General features: G+C 38.9%; 3 protein-coding genes across 5 annotated transcripts in view; all 3 read left to right on the forward strand.

Moving 5' to 3' along the window:
• The window catches only part of slit3 (slit homolog 3 (Drosophila)), a 258143-nt gene extending 242860 nt beyond the window's left edge, over positions 1 to 15283 (forward strand). For 2 of the 3 annotated variants that reach the window (XM_087799784.1, XM_087799782.1), the window contains 9 exons: positions 1281 to 1374; positions 1514 to 1651; positions 2063 to 2303; positions 4414 to 4544; positions 11644 to 11798; positions 11866 to 12023; positions 12774 to 12943; positions 13018 to 13223; positions 14341 to 15283. In XM_087799784.1, coding sequence (XP_087655910.1) covers positions 1281 to 1374; positions 1514 to 1651; positions 2063 to 2303; positions 4414 to 4544; positions 11644 to 11798; positions 11866 to 12023; positions 12774 to 12943; positions 13018 to 13223; positions 14341 to 14594 — 1547 coding nt within the window. In that variant the 3' untranslated portion in view covers positions 14595 to 15283. The remainder of the gene's footprint in view (positions 1 to 1280; positions 1375 to 1513; positions 1652 to 2062; positions 2304 to 4413; positions 4545 to 11643; positions 11799 to 11865; positions 12024 to 12773; positions 12944 to 13017; positions 13224 to 14340) is intronic. The other variant, XM_087799783.1, reaches the window with a different exon arrangement.
• Positions 15284 to 17616: 2333 nt separating this feature from the next.
• Positions 17617 to 18912, forward strand: LOC148071892 (ribonuclease, liver-like). The gene is made up of 3 exons (XM_087799204.1): positions 17617 to 17647; positions 17729 to 17763; positions 18342 to 18912. Exon 3 carries the CDS (start codon positions 18342 to 18344, stop codon positions 18810 to 18812), a length of 471 nt encoding a protein of 156 aa, XP_087655330.1. The 5' UTR covers positions 17617 to 17647; positions 17729 to 17763; the 3' UTR covers positions 18813 to 18912.
• A 1880-nt stretch (positions 18913 to 20792) lies between these two features.
• LOC148071893 (ribonuclease, liver-like) lies at positions 20793 to 21284 on the forward strand. The gene has a single exon (XM_087798608.1). It carries the CDS (start codon positions 20793 to 20795, stop codon positions 21282 to 21284), a length of 492 nt encoding a protein of 163 aa, XP_087654734.1.
• The last annotated feature ends 478 nt before the right edge of the window (positions 21285 to 21762 follow it).

Raw genomic sequence — 21762 nt, forward strand, 5'->3', positions numbered from 1 at the left:
GATTCCAAGCAATGTATAAAAAAGCTTCAAGGCTTTTTTTTTAGTTCATGATGATTTGTATGATCTGAAATACCCAGCGATTCCTTGGTGAAATAATGGGATGTATCATTAATGGATTATTTACATTTTCAAGGGGGTCTTTGGCCCCATTTTCTGCTCCCTTACAATTGACAACAGGAGCTGAAGTTATGTAAATATTTGCTTTGTATTATTTAAATAAATGGTTTAATTTAATCCAGATTGGACGTATTTCATTTTTCATGGGGGTCTTCTGCCCCCCATATGCGCCCCCTTTACAATTCATAAAGAAACCTTAGATTCTGACCATATCGCTTATTTATTATCTTATATACATGGTTGAAATGTCATTTAAATTTGATATTTTTTATATTTTCCAAGTGGGAGGGGTTGCCCCCCTTGTGCCCCCTTTACCTTGACTTGATGGAGTCTTGCTCCCCCCTTCCTAAACCTTCAGTGAGAGCTTGGTAGTCCACATTTTCAAAAAATATAGAAGAGTGGTTTGGATTTTATAAATGACTTGATGTTGATGACTTTATGACTTGATATATCGCAGATCCTACAGTGTGATAATGGAGTCAAATTAATATATTGTTTCTGCCTTAACCCTTGTGTTATCTCAGGCTCAAGGTGACCCAAAGGTCGGAAAACCAATGTGTTTTAGGTATCCCTTGTGTTTTCTCTGGGTCAAAGTGAACCAACTCCCTGGCTTCCATAAATACATATGCAGTCGTGGTCGTTAAGGGATATCAAAAACACATTTGTTTTCAGACATTCTGGTCACTCTGACCCTTAGAAAACACAATGGTGTAAATGATCATTTTCGAAGTATGAACTCAGCATTAATCATGGTTCAGAACTGATGATAAACCATTTTATGATGAGGCACATCCTCCACAAAAAAATCTCCGCTAGTATTCCAGGGATTTGAACCAACATTTTGTGACACTGTTTGCCAATGTTATTGCATGAAGTGAGGCGAAGGTTTCAGCCTCACAATCTGAGCAAGTGTCACGCTCCTGGATCAGAGGATGGCGACTAAGAGGGTGGGAATGGGTCAGTAGGATGAGATTAAACCCCTTGAGCCCATGAGCTCCTCTGAGCGGCGGCTGATAAGGTATTTCCATGTCTAGGAAACTTTTCTTTTTTTTTCCAGTTCTCTAGACTAGTCGGTCGTTTCTTTCTCTCAGCATCCAGTTGAAGTGCAGTGACCTTGCATTGGAATTTCATGAGGAAAACTGTCTCCATCTTTGACCCCCCAGGTGACCTCTGCGATGAGGTGATCGACCCCTGCCTCCGCGGCTTCGACCCCTGTCGGCACGACTCCAAGTGCGTCCACGTCGGCCGCGATCACAGGTGGGTTTCAACGAATAAAACCCTCATTTTTTTTACGTATTATATTCTCACCGCTCACCTGCTGCGTGATAATGTTTAACCCGCCGTATCTCTAATCAATCAGCGCCGACAGTAATCGCCCTTCCCGTCTCCTCCTCAGGTGCGAGTGTTTACCGGGTTACGTGGGCCAGCACTGCGAGCAGGACTACAACGACTGCCTGGAGAACAAGTGTCAGCACGGCGCCGAGTGCGTGGACGCCGTCAACGGCTACACTTGCGTCTGCAAAGAAGGCTTCAGGTGAGCTCCGACGAGGGACCCCGAGGAGGGGGATGCAGATGCTGACTCATAATTGGACACTCCATTGTGTGTGTGTGTGTGTGTGTGTGTGTGTGTGTGTGTGTGTGTGTGTGTGTTCGCCAGATGCAACTCCATGTGGTTAATTACAGAACAGACAGTTCACTCGGGAGAGACACATTCATCACGTTGGGGGGGGGCACTGTGAGTGGGAGGGGAGCGGCAATGATTTAGCAATCTACAATAAAATAGACATAAAGGCAGGAGAAAGTTAATTAGCAGGCAGACAAAATGGAAACAAGAAAAAGATTGACGCAGGCTTCATCCGTCTGACGTTTTTTACCCGAGGTGCTCCTCCTCCTCCATCATCACAGGGGCCATGAGAATTAATTATCTACCGCTTGACCTCCTCAGCGGGCTGTTCTGTGAGAATCCACCGCCAATGATCCTGCTGCAGACCAGCCCCTGCGACCAGACCGACTGCCAGAACGGCGCCCAGTGTTTGGTGGATGCCGGCGAGCCAATCTGTCGCTGCATGCCCGGTTTCTACGGCAACAAATGCGACAAAATGGCCACCGTTCACTTCCTGGGGAGAGATGGATACGTGGAGTTACCAGGTGCAAAGCTCCGCCCCCCGGCTCATATTGCTTTTCAGGTGAGACTTTTATTCGTTGTTATTTTTCGTTATTTTTATTGTTGTGGTTGCTTCTTATTAGTCAACCCAAAAGAAAGTCTGGAGGAAGAAAAATAGCCTTGATACGAAAAGCAAAATAACAAAAAAATGATTAAAATACTGAAGTTACAAATCAAATTTAGAAAAGAATAAAATCATTGTTATTTACATTTTGTATTGTTTACAGTTAATTTTACGAACCATATTTTATACTCCTATTGTTATTAGGGGCCGACGACCCAAAAAGTACTGTCGATTATTAATGTGATTTAAAAACTTCAAGCCTCGTGGAATAATACTTGTGTGTGGAATAACGACTTGGTGATTTGTAATACGGCTTTGTAGTTCAACAACACGTTGAGAGATTTGGGGGGGCTGTGTATTAAAAATCGGTTTGAGGTCAGTAAGTAAAATTAGAATTTATGCATAAAGCTCAAAGACAACTGTCGATTTTTGCAAAAATTAAATGATTTTAAGTGTGATGTTGCTGGTCTACAAGACTTGTTAAAAAAAAGGCTGATAACTACTGGAAGGGCTTTGCTGTAATGGGATTATGAGATGATGGAATGCAAGCTCACTGGTGGTTATATGGTGAAACTGAGTGAAACTGGTTACGCAAGCCTCGACTACACATCCAAAAAATGTAAATGTTGTCACCCCTGGTGTGAACTCACCTTAAAATTGCAATATCGGGTTTATATTGCTGGACAAGAAGAGATGGATTTATTTCCCAAGGAGGCAAAAGTCGGAAAATTAAAATTTGGATAAAATGAAACCATTTATATTAAATAATACATGATAATATTTCCAAAATTTTAACTCTTTTTGTCGATTGCATGGGGGCGGAAAGGGGGGCAGAAGGCCCCCATGAAAAATCAAATGCGTCCAATTTGGATGAAATCAAACCAGTTATTTTAAATAATTAATAATAAGAATTTTCCATATGTATTCATCCTAGAGCTGAGCTAAAAGGCAGTCCTCTTGATTTGATGGTCGATTTAAATCTCCAGTCTCACTTGTTTCGCCGACCAAAAGAACAAGATCTTGAAGTTTTATGGCCGGACTGTCCTTTTAGCGATAGAGCGGCTCATTGATCCAGAAAAGACTTTAAGTAGAACCTCGGCTCCACCACATCAAGAGAAGCCAGATGAGGTAACCAGGTGGACGGACGAATGTGTTATCCAGCTCTGTTACTTAAGGAGAAAAGGTGACCAACATATTTACCACCCACTTGAGCATGTCAGGAGCCATGTCAAGTCAACTCCACAGAATAGGACCTTGAATAGTCCTGGAGATGGAAAAAAAAAGAAAAAAAGAAGCACTTCATAAATCACCACACGGTTCCCACCCTTCAAACACTCCATCCACTTGGTTTTGTTTAAAACTTACCTCTACGGCATTCTCTGGCAGCGCTCCTCTTCAGGTCCACCCCCGTCTCCTCTCCCACAGCCTGTTAGCAGGTGTTGTCTTGGCCTTGCTCCATTGAAGCCGGGGCGTTAAGTGCTTGGCCCCTTGGCCTCATTTCCATTCGCTAGTTAGTCTGTGCGTAGCGGAGCAGGCTCGGAGTGCGACACATTTGTTTCAGTGTGAAGGTGACCTTCTTGTGATTCTATAGATTTCGGATTTTTATCTAAATGTGTGAAAGTTAAAGGGATCAAATGGACATGACTGGTTCAGTTCATTGTCAACAGTCACCAAAAAAAACTGATTTAATTGGGTGTCTTTGTGCCTTTTCCTGAGCTTAAGTTTAGAGGAATAATCCCGTTATAAATCTATCATGTTTGACAAATAAATTAAAAAAAAAAGAAGCATTTAAAGTAAAGCTTCATTATCTAAACAGCCACTGCAATTAACGTTGTTTACTCTGCTTGTTTGTTCGAGAGTATTTCGGAGTTTGTAGTGGCATTAGTCACGCAATCTGTCCGTGTCTGGGAACAAGCTTGTCTACTAAATGATTGAATTAAACCCAAATCCTGCCAATTGCTCAGCGCTGTCATCCAGCACTGATGTGTTTGAAGAGTCATGCTGGAGCCATTACGAAGTCGATATAAATTGTTTTTGGGAATTCTCTGGATCTCGTATGTCTCCGTAGGTGGCGACAGATAAGGACAATGGGATCCTGCTGTACAAAGAAGATCACGACCCGCTGGCGTTGGAGCTGTACCAGGGACACATTCGACTCATCTACGACATCGCGACCTACCCGCCGACCACGGTCTACAGGTGGGGCTTGGTGGACATTTTTTAGCTGACGCGTCATGTTTTCGTGATTAAAAAACACGACGGGGCATATTTTCTAAAACCAATATATTTAATTTAATTCTGGTGGTAAGAAGAGTGTGGTTTTACAAAATCGAAAAATCCCACAAGCATTTTTGAATTAACATATAATGTGTTACTCACTAGTTCAAAATCTGCTCCTATTTACACACACACAAAAAAACGCAAAACCAGAAAAAACAAATAATTATGAGTCAGTCAAAATACAACAATTGTAATTGCGATTTTTCCAAGATGCCTTGAAGGCAGTCAAAATTGAAGCGCAAATCACCAACTAGCGTGCCACAAACTATATTGGAACTATTGTGAAGAAGTTCGGTTCCAGTTTTACTGTGCGAATCACGACCATTTGAAATTGATAAATAATAAAATAAAAAAGAAAATAGAGTCCTTATTTAAGACTTTTTTCTTTAGCGTTGACAATGTTTTGGAAGTGTTACTTTTAAATTTGGCATACTTAGGCTTAGTATGTAACGTAAAATACACATTTAGGGGAACAGATTTCTAGCCAACAAACAACTTTGGAAACCGTTTTTTGTTGTAGGTGCTATTGGGATACTTAACTCTTGAATTTTGGGGTGTTCCATTGTTCGCATCGGAGAACCCTTGCTATGAACGCCTACACGCCCACATTAACTATACACATTCTGCGACTATAATCAAATATATGTAAAGGTATTAAACACAAGGAATATATTCACATTTTAAAACAAAATTAAATATAATATTCAAACATAACAGTAGAACTTTATTGATCCCTCAGGAGGTCTTCTTTGGGAAATTGAAATAAAGGTGGGATCGATAAAGTTCTGCCTAAATATACTGTAAATACAACAACAACAAAAAAATGACAGACATTTCTTGCCGCAACGGTTAAAAAAATTCTACCGATATTTTATGTTTTAATACGTTGCAAACCTCGTAGACACATACCAGTATTACTCAGTGTTTGTTCTTCTTGTGATCTCCGACAGTTTTTCCGACGCTTTTGTTAAACTGTTTAAATTGTAAGTAAGAGTTTGGGCAAGAAGTTTGCTCAATGACTCTCTGTCATAATGGCTGCCAAACGACAACTGTGTTGACATCGACGGTACAATTGTTACATATACAACATCAATTCAATAATTATGACTGCGATTTGCGTCCATATTTATTCAAATACAAAAGTTTTTCACTTGTTTCGAGATTTGTAAAGTTGTAACGAGACAGCGTGACAGATGGGCTGGCGTACCTCTTGTTGTCTGGGAGAAAGTAGAGGACAGGCGGAGTGATGGTGGGGGAGGGGAGCACCAAAAGACTGAGTGATAGCCTGAGCGTAAGAGACAGAGATGAAGATCCACCTAATAGATGGAGGAGGAAAGAATTCCTGGAACACGATAAAGAGATAACAAGGTAGTACCGGTTGCCTGGCAGGGAAGGAGAGCAGGAGGGATACAATAGATGATAGAAGGACAAGTTTGATGCACAGTGGGAGACGGAGAAGATTGAGAATTAAAGGTGTAGGGGATGATGGTGAACCACGGAATGAGTCGGGAAATTATCCTGATCGGTCCTCGTTTAAGTGAGATGGCAGTGATGATTGAAAAAGAAATGGTAAAGAGCCGAAAAAGAGGATTCAAGCAGACGACTGGAGAGCAATTGTTGAGGGGAGCGATAAGAACAGTATCACGAGTTTGCACTTTCGTTGTTGTGTTTGGCAACCCGGGCGTCATCTCACCACATGTGTTTTTAGACATGCCATTTTTTGATTGCGTGAGCCTGGGAGTCGCTAATGGTCCTAATCTGGAAGCATTTAGACGGCATGGCTGGGGATGGCATCGGAACAATCCGAGCACAGCGGTTCTGAGGATGGCACTGTCCGTGTATTTACTGCGGTTTTATCGTCAGATGGCCAGGGAACGGTGCCAGGCTCTTGGATGTTTTTGCATGGTGATCCAGGGGGTTGGTTAGCTTGATTCTCGAAAACTGCAGAACAAGCGTTTGAGACTTTTGTCAGCGTGAGCAGGAATGTGGCAACAAAGACACCATAGTCATAGTTTCTTGAAGACCAAATGTTTGTCAACCTGGAAAACATTTAATCTGTGTCCAGAGTACTAAAGGGGGTTCATGCGGAATAGATTATCATTAACCAACAAGAGCCTCGCTAACTTTCGAACCAGCTGACTTTAGAAAACCTTGAAATGTTTCTTGGTTTAAACCAAGGATTTGTGTTTGTTCTCATTGTCATTACTTTAACAATGATATTGAAGGGGCCAAGACCAGATCCCAGGAGTATGCCATGTTTGATTGTATTCTCACATTACCCATTTTCCCGTCATTTTGAAAGCTGAAACCATGATGTTAATGTAATTTTTTTTAAAAATGGTCAGTGACATTCAATTTATAGCCAGTAATATACAATTGAAGACTTCTTTTTAAGTGTTTTTTCGTTAACATTTAGATTCAATTTAAGAAAGTATTAATTTGTGTCCAGAGTGTTATATTTGCTACCTGCTTGATTGAACACGCAAGAGTTTGATTCACAGGAGAATCGGACAACAAAAAATATTTTTTGTAACAACATATTTATCTTTTAATCTTTGATCTAATTTCAACATCAACTCATTGTCTACATGAATATTGGAGGGCCAAGGACAGATCACGGGGGTACCCCCTAAATAATTGATATGCTTCCTTTTTGCAAAATCATAAATATTTTAATTCCAATATCGACCATTTCTCCTCTTAAAAATCCTAAACTATGAGCATTTTAAGTATTAAGGAAGTTCATGACATAGAATTTCAATGTCATGTGTGTATATGCTATATACTTTATATATATTATCGTGTCATTTAACATCCACTACTTGTACTTGTGAATATAAGTAATATATAAATATTGGCGGGCCAAGAACAGATCCCAGGGGTATGCCACCTTTGACTTCCAATTCTAACACGAGTTTGTGGAAATATTTAACAAGCTGAAACTGAAGAAGTGTTAAATGTATGACACGAGAATCGGCCAGTTACAGGGCCTTGGGGGACGCCTAATTGAACTTCGAAGCAACTGCCATCAGTACTCTTTGAGACTGTTTATTTACCTTCAACGCTTAAAGGAAATTTTAGACATTTAAATTGCTTGCATCACTTCCTGCTTCATCACAGGTTTAAACGGTTTACTTCCAGGTTCTACAGGCGTCCAGGTATATTTTGTGGTAAAAATAATTGTCCTCACATTTGACCCGAATCCTTTTCAGGGGCTTGTGGTTAAAAACGCACGGACGCGTCACATGTTTAAGGGCAGGTCAGAAATTCTGAAAGTGAAATGGTATAGCCTTAAAACAAGGAGCGCTCAGTTCAGGAGCCCGACTTCAAAACGATTTCACTGGTGAAAGGAGGAACTTTCATAGGAACTGACCGGTTTAATGAAACCTTAGAGGAGGAAAAAAAAAAAAAAGGGGGAAAGAAAACAAGTGAAGGAGCTCGCTGTTCAGCAGCTGCCATCGCAATAATGACTAATTGAGGTTACCGTGGTAATATGGAACTGAGATGCCTGTCTGCCCTGCATCACTTTTAATCAGATCAGACTGCTCGACACACATAGTAGACGCAGACACATGGACACACACAAACATGCTGGCGTTATTGTCGTCAACAGACTTGTTCTCAGTTTAATAATATTTATTGAACATTGAAAATGATTTCTTCTGCCACATTTGAGGCTTCAGAAGCTCATCTTATGTGTGGAATGACTGAGGTAAGGCCCTCTTGTGCAAAATCTCATCACTCTCTGCATCTGTGTAGTTTATCAGGGTTAGTGTGACCTGTTGTAGAGCTCAGATGACCACATTTTAAAATCAGTCTCGTACTGCCCCCTTGTGCTAAGTAGGAAAAATGCCCCAAAGTCAGCTTATCTAAATATAAAATAGAGCCTTTTAAAGAAATCTAGGGGTTTACAATTGGACCCAACACCCTACCATTAAATGAAAGGTCACTACTCGAATAATAATGTTTTTTAATTGTTAACATTGGCAATTTTTAACACAATTTACAGTGAAATTAATAAACTATTAGTAGATTTTTAGCTTATATGGTGGCTTTTGATCACCAGTTGAAAATAGTAAAATTGATGCTTGAAATTAGTAAATAAAGTCATTATGATATTGATTATTATTATCATTATGATATTAACTATTTTAAAATATGGACATACGATAATATTGGAGTTTATTCTGTAAATTACTGTTTTAAATGGTACAAAGTATTTTTGTTATTTAACATTGTCAATCATGTTTGAGTTGCTTGTTATTTAAACGTAAATTATATCAATTTTGACCAGGAGGTTCGTCCCAAACATGTTTTTGTTGATGTTAGCTAAAAAAAAATGTTGATGGCCGATTCATGGAAGGGTTAGCCTTTGTCTTTCCAAAGTTCTCAGTACGGACGTAAATTTAATTACATTTTGGATCGCTTTTCTAAGTTTTCTTCTGTCCTTTGTTTTAAATAGTGTTCTCTGATGTAAATGTGTCATTGGTTGACATGCAACTGCTTGAAGAGCAACTTATGTGAGGATTTAGTTGTCTCTATATTTACATGAGAAAATAATCGTAATCCCTGCTCACTTAAAAACCCTTTCTGGAGATCAAATCTTGTTTACCAGAACCACGCCCACTCTGATGTGATTGGTCTCCAGCTCCAAGGGTCTCATTGTATAAACAAAGTGGGGCGTGATTACAGCGGGCTGGAGGAGGAGCGAAGCAATAATTACATCATAATGGCTCTCGTAACCTCTCATTTGCTCAGATTTCAGGAGAGAACTTGATCAAGTAATAAGTTCAAAACATGGTCATGATGAGGGACTTACTGCATCTTGGAGAGGAAGACTTCAACATTTGAAACATGCGAGTGAGTCCGGTTTTCACATTAGATGCCCTTTAATGTAAAATTTAGAAGGATTTGTTTATTTTCTGCTAATTTTAATGAAATTACGGCCTAAAATTGAATAAAGTTAATATAAAAAAAACAAACCTCAAATGCCATCGCTCAATGAGCGCAACTCTTTTGTGTGGCTGCTGTCATTATAAAGGGATGACTATCGGACTGAAAAATATTGTCTATACCCACATTTTCATCCAAATCCTCCTGTTAGCACAAACTTAAATTTACTGTTAATATTTAAGCCGTTCAATGCTCTGAACCAGGATCATTTCTGTCCTTATCCTCTGACCGGTGCAGGACAATCTCACGCTCGATGACTATCAGTCTATTTTTATCCTAAACTTGTGGTCAGATTTTCGGGAAAGACCTTTTTAAGAGCAAGAAAAAAAAAAAAGTCCAGATCTCTTCTTTTTTTCTCTCTGGCACCGATCCAGAACTCACATCACAGCCACATCGGCCCCTAATGTAACATCACCGAAAATTTAAATCCTCTGTATGCAGCTGTCAATCACCGCTGACCCCGGGTTCCCCCGGCTTCTTGAGACAAAGACCGGCATTGTCTGGCGCGAGACCACCGGTGGAAAGAGCGAGTCCTCCTTTTGTCTTTTGAAAAAAAGACATATATATATATCTGATGTTCTGCTTGTTTTCTGCGGCGATATTTGGGAGTCGAGTCCACCACCCCTGCATCTACCTCGCTCATGCTCCCTTGCTCGCTCGCCGCTGTGCCAAACCACTGTCTCTATAGCTGTCTGTCTCCCCTCCAGCAGAAACCACACAGCGGGGGGATCACAGTCGCACACTCGCACATGAAAACACGAACACTTTATTCCCAGGGTGAATCAGGGTTCGAAAGGTCCCGACTCTAACCGACAAGGTTAGCTCAGGCATCCGACAGAGACCCTGAGTAGTTTTCGTGTAGAAAGAAAAAAAGATGAAGACAAGGCGGTACAGGAGGTTGAAGGTTCAAATCCAGGGGTTGGGATTAAAGCTTTCTTTGGGGACTTTTCCACTCGGATTTCCTCCAAAAAACGTACCTTCATCCATAATCAAATGAATCCTGTAAAGGTTGTTAAAAAATTGAATTGAAAATAAATTTAAATAAGGACATAATCACTTTCTTCTAGATTGCGTGAATAATCTGGATTGAGAACACTTTAGGATCAATTAATTACAGTTAAATTAAAGGAAAGTGAACATAAATGCTGTCGAGTGATAACTTTATGATAGATTTAATAAAAATTGCGTCATTTTATGGTATAGAAAAGTTATTCCTAACCTTGGCAATAATTTTTCTTAAATAATATGATTTATTATATTTTTATAGTTAAATCCATAGTTAATATAAACAATACTTTAGATAATAAAATAATTTAAAATAATAATAAATTCGATGTATGACACTAGAAAGCCCGTAAACAAAAATCTATATTTAATTTAAAATATTGTGTTTTCTTTACTTTGTTGTATACTTTAAAAAAGGGTACCGCCCTCACCCTAACCCTTATTCCATATTTACATTTTTTATATTAAAAATCTGTTTGGATATATATTTTTTTTATTCGTTTAAATATTATAAATGTATAAATAATTAATAATTTAAATATCAGAATCACAAAATTGTGTAACCAGTGTCGTAAATGCAACATTTTGTGGCTTAATATAGTAAATAATCGCTGATAACTTTATTTCAAAATAGCTCTCGGATCAGAACACACAGTGTCCCACAAGCTGTGTGGTCTTGTTGAAAAGTGATGAATAATAAAACATATAGAACTCGAACAACAATATCAATAGCAGATGCTTTTTGGTCAAAAAAAAAAAAAAATCTCTTCTCATATTCTGTTGAACGTACCGTAGCGTAGAGTATCAGCCGGCCTGGAACCAGATGTTTATCATTTGTATCTGCGCCCAGATGTTCTCCGTTAAAAAAGGAAGATTTGCTTCCAGATTTCTTTTTTTTTTCTTTTGCTCCGTATGCAAAACAGAATGCAAAGAAAGGAAAAACAAAAACTGGAAATTGTTTTGTTTTGTGTTTCCAATTTGCTTCGTCACCAATTTTCCCCCTTCAAACTGTAATTGGTCGTAATCGGAACCATGTTGACCCCGGGAATCTCTGTTGCAGCGTGGAGTCTGTGAACGACGGGCTCTTCCACACCGTCGAGCTGCTGATCCAGAACCGCTCCATCAGCCTGGTGGTGGACGACGGCGCCCCCAAGAGCCTGGGCAAGCTCGCACGCCAACCCTCCGTGGACCACAACACCCAGCTCTACATCGGCGGTAACGCGAACACATGGACCAAGACTAGAGGATTCAGCTCGCTCACTTGTCCATGTCCTCGTTCCAGGCGTTCCATTCCAAGTGGTGGCCTCGAGTCTACGGACCGGGCCCGAACGATCCTCGCAGACCTTCAACGGCTGCATACATAACGTCAAAGTGAACGGGGAGCTACAAGACCTGAGCTACCGAATTGCAGGAGGTCGATCTCAAGGGGCTGATGGGAAGGTAAAAATAATTTAAAAAATAATTTATTGTTGTCAACTTAACATTTTCATCCATTAAGTTTTTTTTTCTCCTTATTGATAAGGTTACCACTCATTCACCTTTTATTGCGATTACAAAGCTAATGGCTACAGTGTAAAAATGGCATTGGTGTTATAAAACAATAATAGACGTTTTTTTACTAAATTTAAATTCTTTTTTTTTTTCCGTTTCTTTGGAAATATATAGATATACATATTTGTACTATTTTAATTTGACAAAAAAGTACGTAAAACATGTTGCATATTTACAACCAAAGACATAAACAGATTTTCAGAAAAATACCTATTTGTCCGTACTAATGCAAGCTTTAATAAAAAATTCTAATTATGTTTTCTCCAAAATCCCTCCAGGCTAATAAATAAAAATAAAAAATACATCTACAAAAGTGATAGTTTGTGGGGATTTTCCAAACTCTTCAAAAGAATGAAATAATAAGGAAATAAAAAAGTTTAAAAAAAAAGCACAGACAAAAATAACAGGTCTGGAATAAGCTTTAAAACAAATATACCATTACATAATAAACAAGTATTTAGTGGATACAGTTGTACAACTCGTATTGAGTTGTTCTTTTTGAAGTCATGCTTCTCCAAGGATTGATGATGAGGATGTTCCGTGTCTCTGCATCAGCTCCAGGGAGACGTCCAGGTGGACACACCGCAGGAAAAATGACATTCCGATTTTTCATTAAAAAACTCTTCCGTTTCTCCTCAGGTCGAAGGAATCCTGGCCGGCTGTCACTCATGCAGCGTGTGCGCTCAGGGAGCGTGCAGGGAGGGCGGCGAGACCGGCGTGACGTGCGACTGCCCGCCCGGTCGCAGCGGAGCTCTGTGTGACCAGACCACCGCCGCCGACACGACATCCAACCCCTGTCAGAGCAACAGGTGCCTGATCCAGATGCGCTTCTGCTTAACGTTGTCGAGGACGAATGAGTTGTAACTTCCCATTCCTCCTCCAGGTGTGTTCAGGGTCAGTGCGTGCCCAAAGGTCAGTCCTATAGCTGCCAGTGCAGCGAGGGGTACCAGGGTCAGTTCTGCGACAGACGGCAGGAGCCGACCGCCTGCAGGGGGCGACGCTGCGGCCATGGGGAGTGTCGCGTGTCGGAGGCAGGAGAACCGGTCTGTGTCTGCCAGCCGGGCTACTCTGGAGCGTCATGTGACACAGGTGTGTTCTTTTACATTAGGACACAGTCATTCAACTGGGTTCTTGGACGAAAAAATTCTCATGATAAATACCAAAAAATTGTATTCGCAAGAAAAATGTGGTTTACGTTTCTATTTATAGAAAAGTTTGAACCAAAAAAATAATAATTTCAGCAGACCATGATATTTGGGTTTCTTTGCCACAAAATGTTGAGTACTTTAAGTACACAAAAAACACAAATATTAGACATTTTAAACACTAAAAGACTTTATTTATAATTAAACAATCAATAAAATGATACAAATAATAATAAAAAAAAAACAGAAAACGGATCATAATAATAATAATGTATTAGTGTTTAAACACATTTCCTGATCCAATGACAAAGGTTTTGCGTTGAATTTAATTTCTTATTATCTTAAACCAAAGTAAATTAAATAACTTAACTAACATATTTCCAAAATATAATAATCTTTATGGAGATTAGTTATTTTTATTATTAAAAAAGACTTAAAAATTAAATTAATTAAACCATACATTTAAAAATAAAGGCTAAATATTAGATTCGGTTTCATTACATATCGTTTATACATTCGTTGTTTTTAAATGGAAACGAATGTAAAAACCCAACTCCCCTGACGGAATCATGTTTCAAATGTTGAAGTCTTCCTCTCCAAATGCATGAAGTCTATCATCGTGACGCTGTTTTAAAGTTATTACTTTATGAAGTTCTCCTACCTGACGTTTGAAATCTCAGCGAACGAGAGGTTACGAGAGCGGATTCCATTATGACATAATAATGGGCTATGCTCCCTGCAGCGGCGAAGAACGCCCTGCTTCTTTCTTTATGCATGTGGCCCTTGAAGGTAGAGATTTTTTTCCGGGATTGATGACGCTGAGTGACGAATCTCGATGCTTGGTCTATCACAGCAGAGCGGGTTATGGTGAACACGATTTTAGCTATAGAAATACAAAGGGTTTTTAATGTAAATATCTTTATTTAAAAAGTTTTTTGTACAAACAGACACATACTGATGAGCACAATAGAGTCCAAGATTAATTTAAGAGACACTTAATTTAACACATTAGTTGCCCATTACCATCCTAAATCATAGTCAAACATTTATCCCTTTCCCAGAAGTCACGTGTCAAGGCGAGATGATCCGCGAGCAGCTCAAACGCATCCAGCCCTTGAGAACCTGCACGTCCACGAGCAAGATCCCGCGTATGGACTGCCCCCGATCCTGCCAGGCGGCGGCGCCGCCGGGCGTCTGCTGTGGCGTCACCAAGAGCCGGAGGAGGAAGGTGGTCTTCCGCTGCACCGACGGCACCTCGTTCTCCGAGGAGATGGAGACGGCGCTGGAGTGCGGCTGCTCCCGATGCCCGTTGTAACACATTTCATTCATGAATGACCCCCCCCACTCCCCCTCCAACCGCCCACCCCTCGCCCGGATGTTTCTCACCAGCATCGCCGTCATGTGATCTTCTTTTTTATTTTTATTTTACACGTTTCATTTAGACTGATTTGCTGCCATGGAAAAAGTCAAAACGAAAATGGGACTGTTTTTCTTTTTGACAGAGAAATATATTGTAAAATAACGAAGAATAAAAACATATTTTTATGAGGGATGTTTCTGAAAATGAGAAAAAAAAAAAAGGACTGATGTTTTTTTTCGATATGTTGATGATATAATGTTACATAGTATGAAAGTTTATTTTTTACCTTGTATGAAGCGAGAAAGTACACAGCAATATAGATTAACATTCTTAAAAGTATATGAGTTTATATGTATGTATAAATATGTACTCTAACCCTATTAATGTTACTTTGCATCTGCATGGTTAAATGTGAGCTGCGTGGGAGAGGGAGGAAGGATTTTTTCGGAGAGACTCGTCGACTCCAGCAAAGGAAAAGATGGACACTTTTTCTACGAAGAAATGAACTTTGGTCGACTTCATCCTGCACATGATCCTCCTCAGTGAAAAGACTCTTTCCACAGAGATAAATCCTCGAGTTACTCTTTGGTTTTCTGTTGCACACCAGACATGAAGACATTTATTAAAGGTCAGATATTCTGTTATATGGTCGTTGAATCTTTCCAGAAAATCACCAAAAAAGATTTGATTCAATCAATGATGGTATCCCTCAAAGTCCTGTCCTCAATCCCCTATTATTTGTGTTGTGTGGTTCGGTAAGTTTCATTGAAATCATCCAAATTGAATTTCACTCCATCGTTTCTCCTCCACTAGAACCCTAGGAACACACTGAAGCAGCAACACTAACCCACCCAGACACGTCTCATCCTCTGCTTCAATATAGTAGCGTGAAATATTTCTGCAAGTAATTGTGCATCTACATTGACTTTACAGACGCTTTCAAAGCAAACATTGACGCCATGTTTCTGGACTTCTTGGTTAGTTGTGATGAAGCTTCATGAAGCTTTGTGATATTTTTCAAAAACCACTAGATTGTTGAACGTTTTTTTAATGAAACCTTGTCTCTACCGTTTCATCCGGGGTCGGGGACGTAGGGGGCAGCAGCTTCAGTAGAAAGACCCAGACTTCTCTCCAGACTTAGTCAATTGCTTTCTAGAAATCAAACAGTGGCTACATAAAAACACTTTGCAGCTAAATTTGGACAAAACTGAAACTTTGGTTATTGCTCCTGATGATAAGGTTCCAGGGTTGAGTCACTACTTGGGTGACTTAGGTCAGTCTGTCAAACTGAGCCTGAGAAACCTGGGTGTTTAACAAAACATGGTTCTAAACTGACCAAAAACGGTTTCCTTGAGTTGAGAAAAATCTCTAAATGATGTCCCAACATGATCTGGAGTTTAAAATCCATGTGTTTGTCACACATTCTTGTTTAGACACGAAAATAAACTTTTATAATAGTCTAAACAAGAATGTGTCTCGCCTGCAGTTAATACAAAACTCTGAAGCGAAAATTCTGACCGGCTCTAGTAGAAGAACTCACATTTCTCTGATCCTTAAAACTCTGTATTGGCTGCCAGTTTATTTCAGGATCATTTTTCAATTCTGGTTCTTACTCTCAGATCTATTCATGGTCAGGTTACATCTGGTTACATCAGTGATCTGATCCAGCCTTGCACCCCAGCTCGGGCTCTGAGGTCCGTGGATCAGAATCTGCTGATGGTTCCTGAACACGATTCTGGACCAGAGGAGAGAAATCCTTCCAGGCTGTTGCTCCTAAGCTTTGGAACGATCTTCCTCTCCCTCTGTGTTTGATGGATCTACTGTCTTCAAGAAACATCTTTTGACCTTTTTAGTTGAGCTTTTCTTGACTTTATTGGAGCTACTCTGTTTATTTCTGTCTTCTTGGCCTTTTAAAGTATGTACTTTGACTGTGCATTGTTTTTATTGTTTAAGCTCTTTGTGACCTGGTCTGAGAAAGGGGGCTTTACACATACGTATTACTCATTTACTTACTCTTTCTCAGGGATCACAAGATGTTCCCAGGCCAGCTGAGAGACAAAGTCTCCCCAGCGTGTCCTGGGTCTCGCCTGTGGTTGCCTATCTGTAGATGCTAGCGCAAGTTATTCTGAACTGACTCCTCACAATGCGAACAAGTAGTGGTTCTACTCCATGTCTATCCAAGATGACATTACCCAAAGATTTATTTAGGGTCAGTTATCCAAAAATCTCTTCCTTCATCTTCATCCAAAATGATGCACTTAAAAAACATCCAAATACCTCCGTACTGCTCGTCTGAAATGTCAATCTTGTATTGAAGAATCTATAAGGGTTCCAATTGTTCCCGAAAAGGACTTAAGCAAGTCTATAAGATACTCATGTTGTCTTTGGAATTGACTTTATAGACCATAAGCAACTTTCTGGTATTAAAAGGCGAAGCTAATATGTCCACATTTGAAAGCCTATGTGAAGGTCTTGTGAAGAAGAGAGGCATAGTTTAGATGCACTATGATGTAAAGCCAAAACAATTCTTCAAGGGTGCCTTCTCATTTTTGACCGCAAGAGGCCAGCATTTTCAATTGAACTCGTGATTCATCAGCCGTTTAACAAACATTTTTAAAAACAAGTGCACTCTTTCTTTATGGTACAAAACTCTAACTTCTTGATACTAGCTATGGTTGAAAAACTTTAATGATACAATATAAACATTTTTTTTTTTTTAATACTGACGTGTTACTACTGTGTAATTGCTCTGTAACAATTGAGAAGAAGTCATAATAATAGCAATAAATAGTAAGTTCTCACTTGAGTCATAAAATAGGTATAGCCGTGGAAAATACATCTTTTTGATCACATAAGTTCACTTCACAAGCAAAGATCTGTGTCTGAAGCGGATGCAGGAGGTGGTTTGTGGCAGGTAGTGGTCGCGCCTGATACCTTAAATGAAGGCGAACAAGACGTCAAGTTCACAGACGGCTGTTTGTTTCTTCATTCATCAACATTGCTTTCAGGTAAGCAATGTTTGATTTCTTTGTTTTTTTGTATTAAATATGACAACTTCATCTAATGAAATGAACCTTCTTGTGTTTAAGCAAAGAACCACCAGTTGACGACTCATCCAGGAAAGGTAAGCAACAATTTTTACTTTAAAATAATACTTAAAGTAATTGATCATGTGTCTACTTGTTTAAATAGACTAAAATAAACCTTGTTTTAAAATTGAGGTGACATATATTTACATTAGTAATACCTGTTACAAGTTTACAAAATAAGAAAAATAATTCAAGCTTAGAATTCTCACTATGTTCTTAAAATGCAAACTTTAAGGCACTTTAAAAACAGAATCAATCACTTTAATGTGTTTGTGTGTTAATTAACCATGATTCAAGTGGCATTTCTCCCACGACAAAAACATTTTAGTAAATGAAGATGTTTTTTTTCTCTTAATTGACTTTGAAGTTATAATTCTGAGATTAAATTCATAGTAAATGACACTGATGCTTCTCATTTTAAAGACGGATTTATCAGTTTATTCTGAATCTGAGTTTGTTTTCTTTTTTGCCCCTATCCTTTTCGCGAGACTGAAATCTATTGTGTTGGTGTATACAAGAGCAATATAAATTTAAACCACTAGATGGTGCCAAAACCCGGTCTTTTATATCCGTCAGTCTTTGCGATAGAAAATGACTCACGTCTCTCCCTCAGATGAACATCAAGTACAACCTTGTCTTCCTTCTGCTGCCCCTTCTGGTCGTATCTGTTCTCTCACTGGACGCTGACAAGGGAGGGAAAGGCAAAAAGCAAGGGACTTGGGAAGATTTCCGAAACAAACACATCCACAAAGAAATGTTTGCAGACATGTGCAACAAGATGATTCAAAGCAGAAAGATTCAAATGGGAATGATGTGCAAACCTGTCAACTCTTTTATCAGAGCAGACAGCGAAGAGTTTAAATCCATCTGTCAAGGAAAGAAGAAGGAAACGGTGACCAGCAAAGACCTCTACGATGTTCTCCTGTGTTGCCTGATCGGGAAGAAACAGAAACCCCCCAAATGTCAGTACAATGGCTCTGTCACCAAACAGAAAGTGACAGTCAAATGTGAAAATGGTCTCCCTGTTCACTTTGAGGGCAAAGACAAATGCACCTCCGACCTTTTTGCAAATTTTTTCTATTGAGTTCTCGTAAATTAATTCAGGCTCATGTCAGAAGTGAAACTGACGCTGCATTTGCTTTTTTTAAATCCTTGTAATGAAACTTAAAATAAAGATGAAATGGCTAAACCTTATTTACATCACTTTTTTTTCCCATCTGAAACAGAAATCAAGATGTTTCTCTGTCTTGCTTTTGTCGGTTTCTGAAACACATAATAATGCAGGAAGTGAGTTTGGTCCCAATGTGCTGCATGAAATCAAGAAGGAAAAGAGAAAGTTTCACTCTGACTTTTTTTTTCTAGTTCTGCGTCTCTGATCCAGGTAACATGAAACACATTTTAAGTTGTTTAACATGATATTTTATTTTAAATAAAATATGATGGAATAATTAACATGCTAATATATTTTTGTTCAATGGGTTACTTGTCTCCTCACCCAGAGATACATTTTTAACTCTTAATTTATTTTTGATTAATAATCTTTAATACAAAGTTGTACATTTTTAATCGATTTATAAGGCACATGCTGTGTGTTCCTTCTTATGTCACATGTTCTCATTAGATTGTATTTAACTAAACCGTTCGTTCTAAGACTTGCCGTTTTCTTCTCATCAGAACAGCATGAGGGCCAAGATGTCTCTACCTCTCTTAAATATCTCTGTGTTTGTCTTTCTTTCCAGCAAGGCCTTCTCTGCTGGCCTAAACATATTCAGAAAATGAATAACATTTTTTAATTAAAAAAAATAATTGTACGTTCATGTGAAAGCTTTCATCAAATCATATTTGAGCAGCCGGTCATGTGTTACCCGAGGCCTTCAGTCGCTTCAGAGCTTCCACGATGCAGAGTGTGAAGACTAGTGGGAGTGATATTTTGATATACTGCACTGCACTTCACACTCAGATCCCTGTGGTGTATAGAGAACCTTAAAGTAGTTATTGAGAGGTGGATTCCTACAAATGTGCGCCACTCAAGGGCTATGTGTGAAATGCACAGCCCGCCACTGTCCTTAACAGACACTCCCATCAAACGACAACACTTCTACTGGAAGTCTCTGTATAATTAATGATATCTTTATCCCTTCATATCTCTTTAAAGCTCACAATAGTGGCCTTGAGTTTGCCACAAGTATCTCAGACCAGACTTTTATTCATATTTTTGTTGAACAGTTAAGTTAAGAGCGGCTTGAAGTGTTCTACTTTAAATGTATCAATCTTTTTTAGACTGGTATGGTCGTCCGTGCTGAAGGTCGTCGTGATCGTTTTGGTCGGTGTCAAAGATGTTTTTTCACACTTGTTCTTAGGAAACTGTGTCTGAAAGTGTGTGGGGAAAAAAAAAACAGTCTGCGTCAGAAGCAGCTCTAGACGAGAGCTGAGAAAACCACTTGAACAAACTCTTGTTCCACTTAATTAAAAGAGTGTGACTTCTCTTTTCTGTGGTGTTTGTGGTTCAGCTCGGAGACGCCTGTCTTTGTGAATGCTTACTCTCGTGTTGCACAATCTTGATTCACTTCATAATTTGGTTTATATAGAGATTAAATAATTGTTTATATACTCATACATCACTGACAAAGTCCCTTTTAAAATTAATAATTCAATTCATTAAATCATGTTGTTAAAAATGTAAGCGTTTCAAAATGCAGTTGATCATGAGTCAATGAGTTATATTATTTTAAAGAATGAGTGCATATAGAGTTAGGATTGGAGTTATGTAAATAAATACAAATCAAACTATTTTGAATCTTTAATCTCCAAAAAAAGACAGTTTAAAGATGAATCTCTTATTATAATTCTGAGATTAAATTCATAGTAAATGACACTGATACTTCTCATTTTAATGACGGATTTATCAGTTTATTCTCAATCTGAGTTTGTTTTCTTTTTTGCCCTGATCCTTTTCGCGAGACTGAAATCTATTGTGTTGGTGTATACAAGATCAATATAAATTTAGACCAGCAGGTGGTGCCAAAACCCTGTCTTTTATATCCGTCAGTCTTTGCGATAGAAAATGACTCTCACGTCTCTCCCTCAGATGAACATCAAGTACAACCTTGTCTTCCTTCTGCTGCCTCTTCTGGTCGTATCTGTTCTCTCGCTGGACGCTGACAAGCGAGGGAAAGGCAAAAAGCAAGGGACTTGGGAAGATTTCCGAAACAAACACATCCACAAAGAAATGTTTGCAGACATGTGCAACAAGCTGATTCAAAGCAGAAAGATTCAAATGGGAAAGATTTGCAAACCTGTCAACTATTTTATCAGAGCGGACAGCGAAGAGTTTAAATCCATCTGTCAAGGAAAGAAGAAGGAAACGATGACCAGCAAAGACCTCTACGATGTTCTCCTGTGTTGCCTGATCGGGAAGAAACAGAAACCCCCCAAATGTCAGTACAATGGCTCGGTCTCCAAACAGAAAGTGACAGTCAAATGTGAAAATGATCTCCCTGTTCACTTTGAGGGCAAAGACAAATGCTCTCACCTTTTTCCAAATTTTTTCTATTGAGTTCTCGTAAATTAATTCAGGCTCATGTCAGAAGTGAAACTGACGCTGCATTTGCTTTTTTAAAATCCTTGTAATGAAACTTACAATAAAGATGAATTGACTAAATTGTATTTACATCACTTTTTTTTTCCATCTGAAACAGAAATCAAGATGTTTCTCTGTCTTGCTTTTGTCGGTTTCTGAAACCACAATGTGGTGCATGAAATCAAGAAGGAAAAGAGAAAGTTTCACTCAGACTTTTTTTTCTAGTTCTGCGTCTCTGATCCAGGTAAAACAAATCTTATATTTTCATTCATTAAGTATATTTCACTTTTTTCCTAAATGTTATTTTTGATATTCCTGTAAAGTTTAAAATATGTTCAGGGATGTCTAGAGATGAAGCAGAAACGTTGGATTGATATAGAAAAGAAAATGATTATTTTTTTAAAAGTAATTCTTGTTAAATAAACGTTAACATGAAACACATGTTAAGTTGTTT

This window comes from Callionymus lyra, chromosome 9 (genome assembly GCF_982586985.1).
Source record: "Callionymus lyra chromosome 9, fCalLyr1.hap1.1, whole genome shotgun sequence".
In the NCBI taxonomy this organism is placed as follows: domain Eukaryota; kingdom Metazoa; phylum Chordata; class Actinopteri; order Syngnathiformes; family Callionymidae; genus Callionymus; species Callionymus lyra.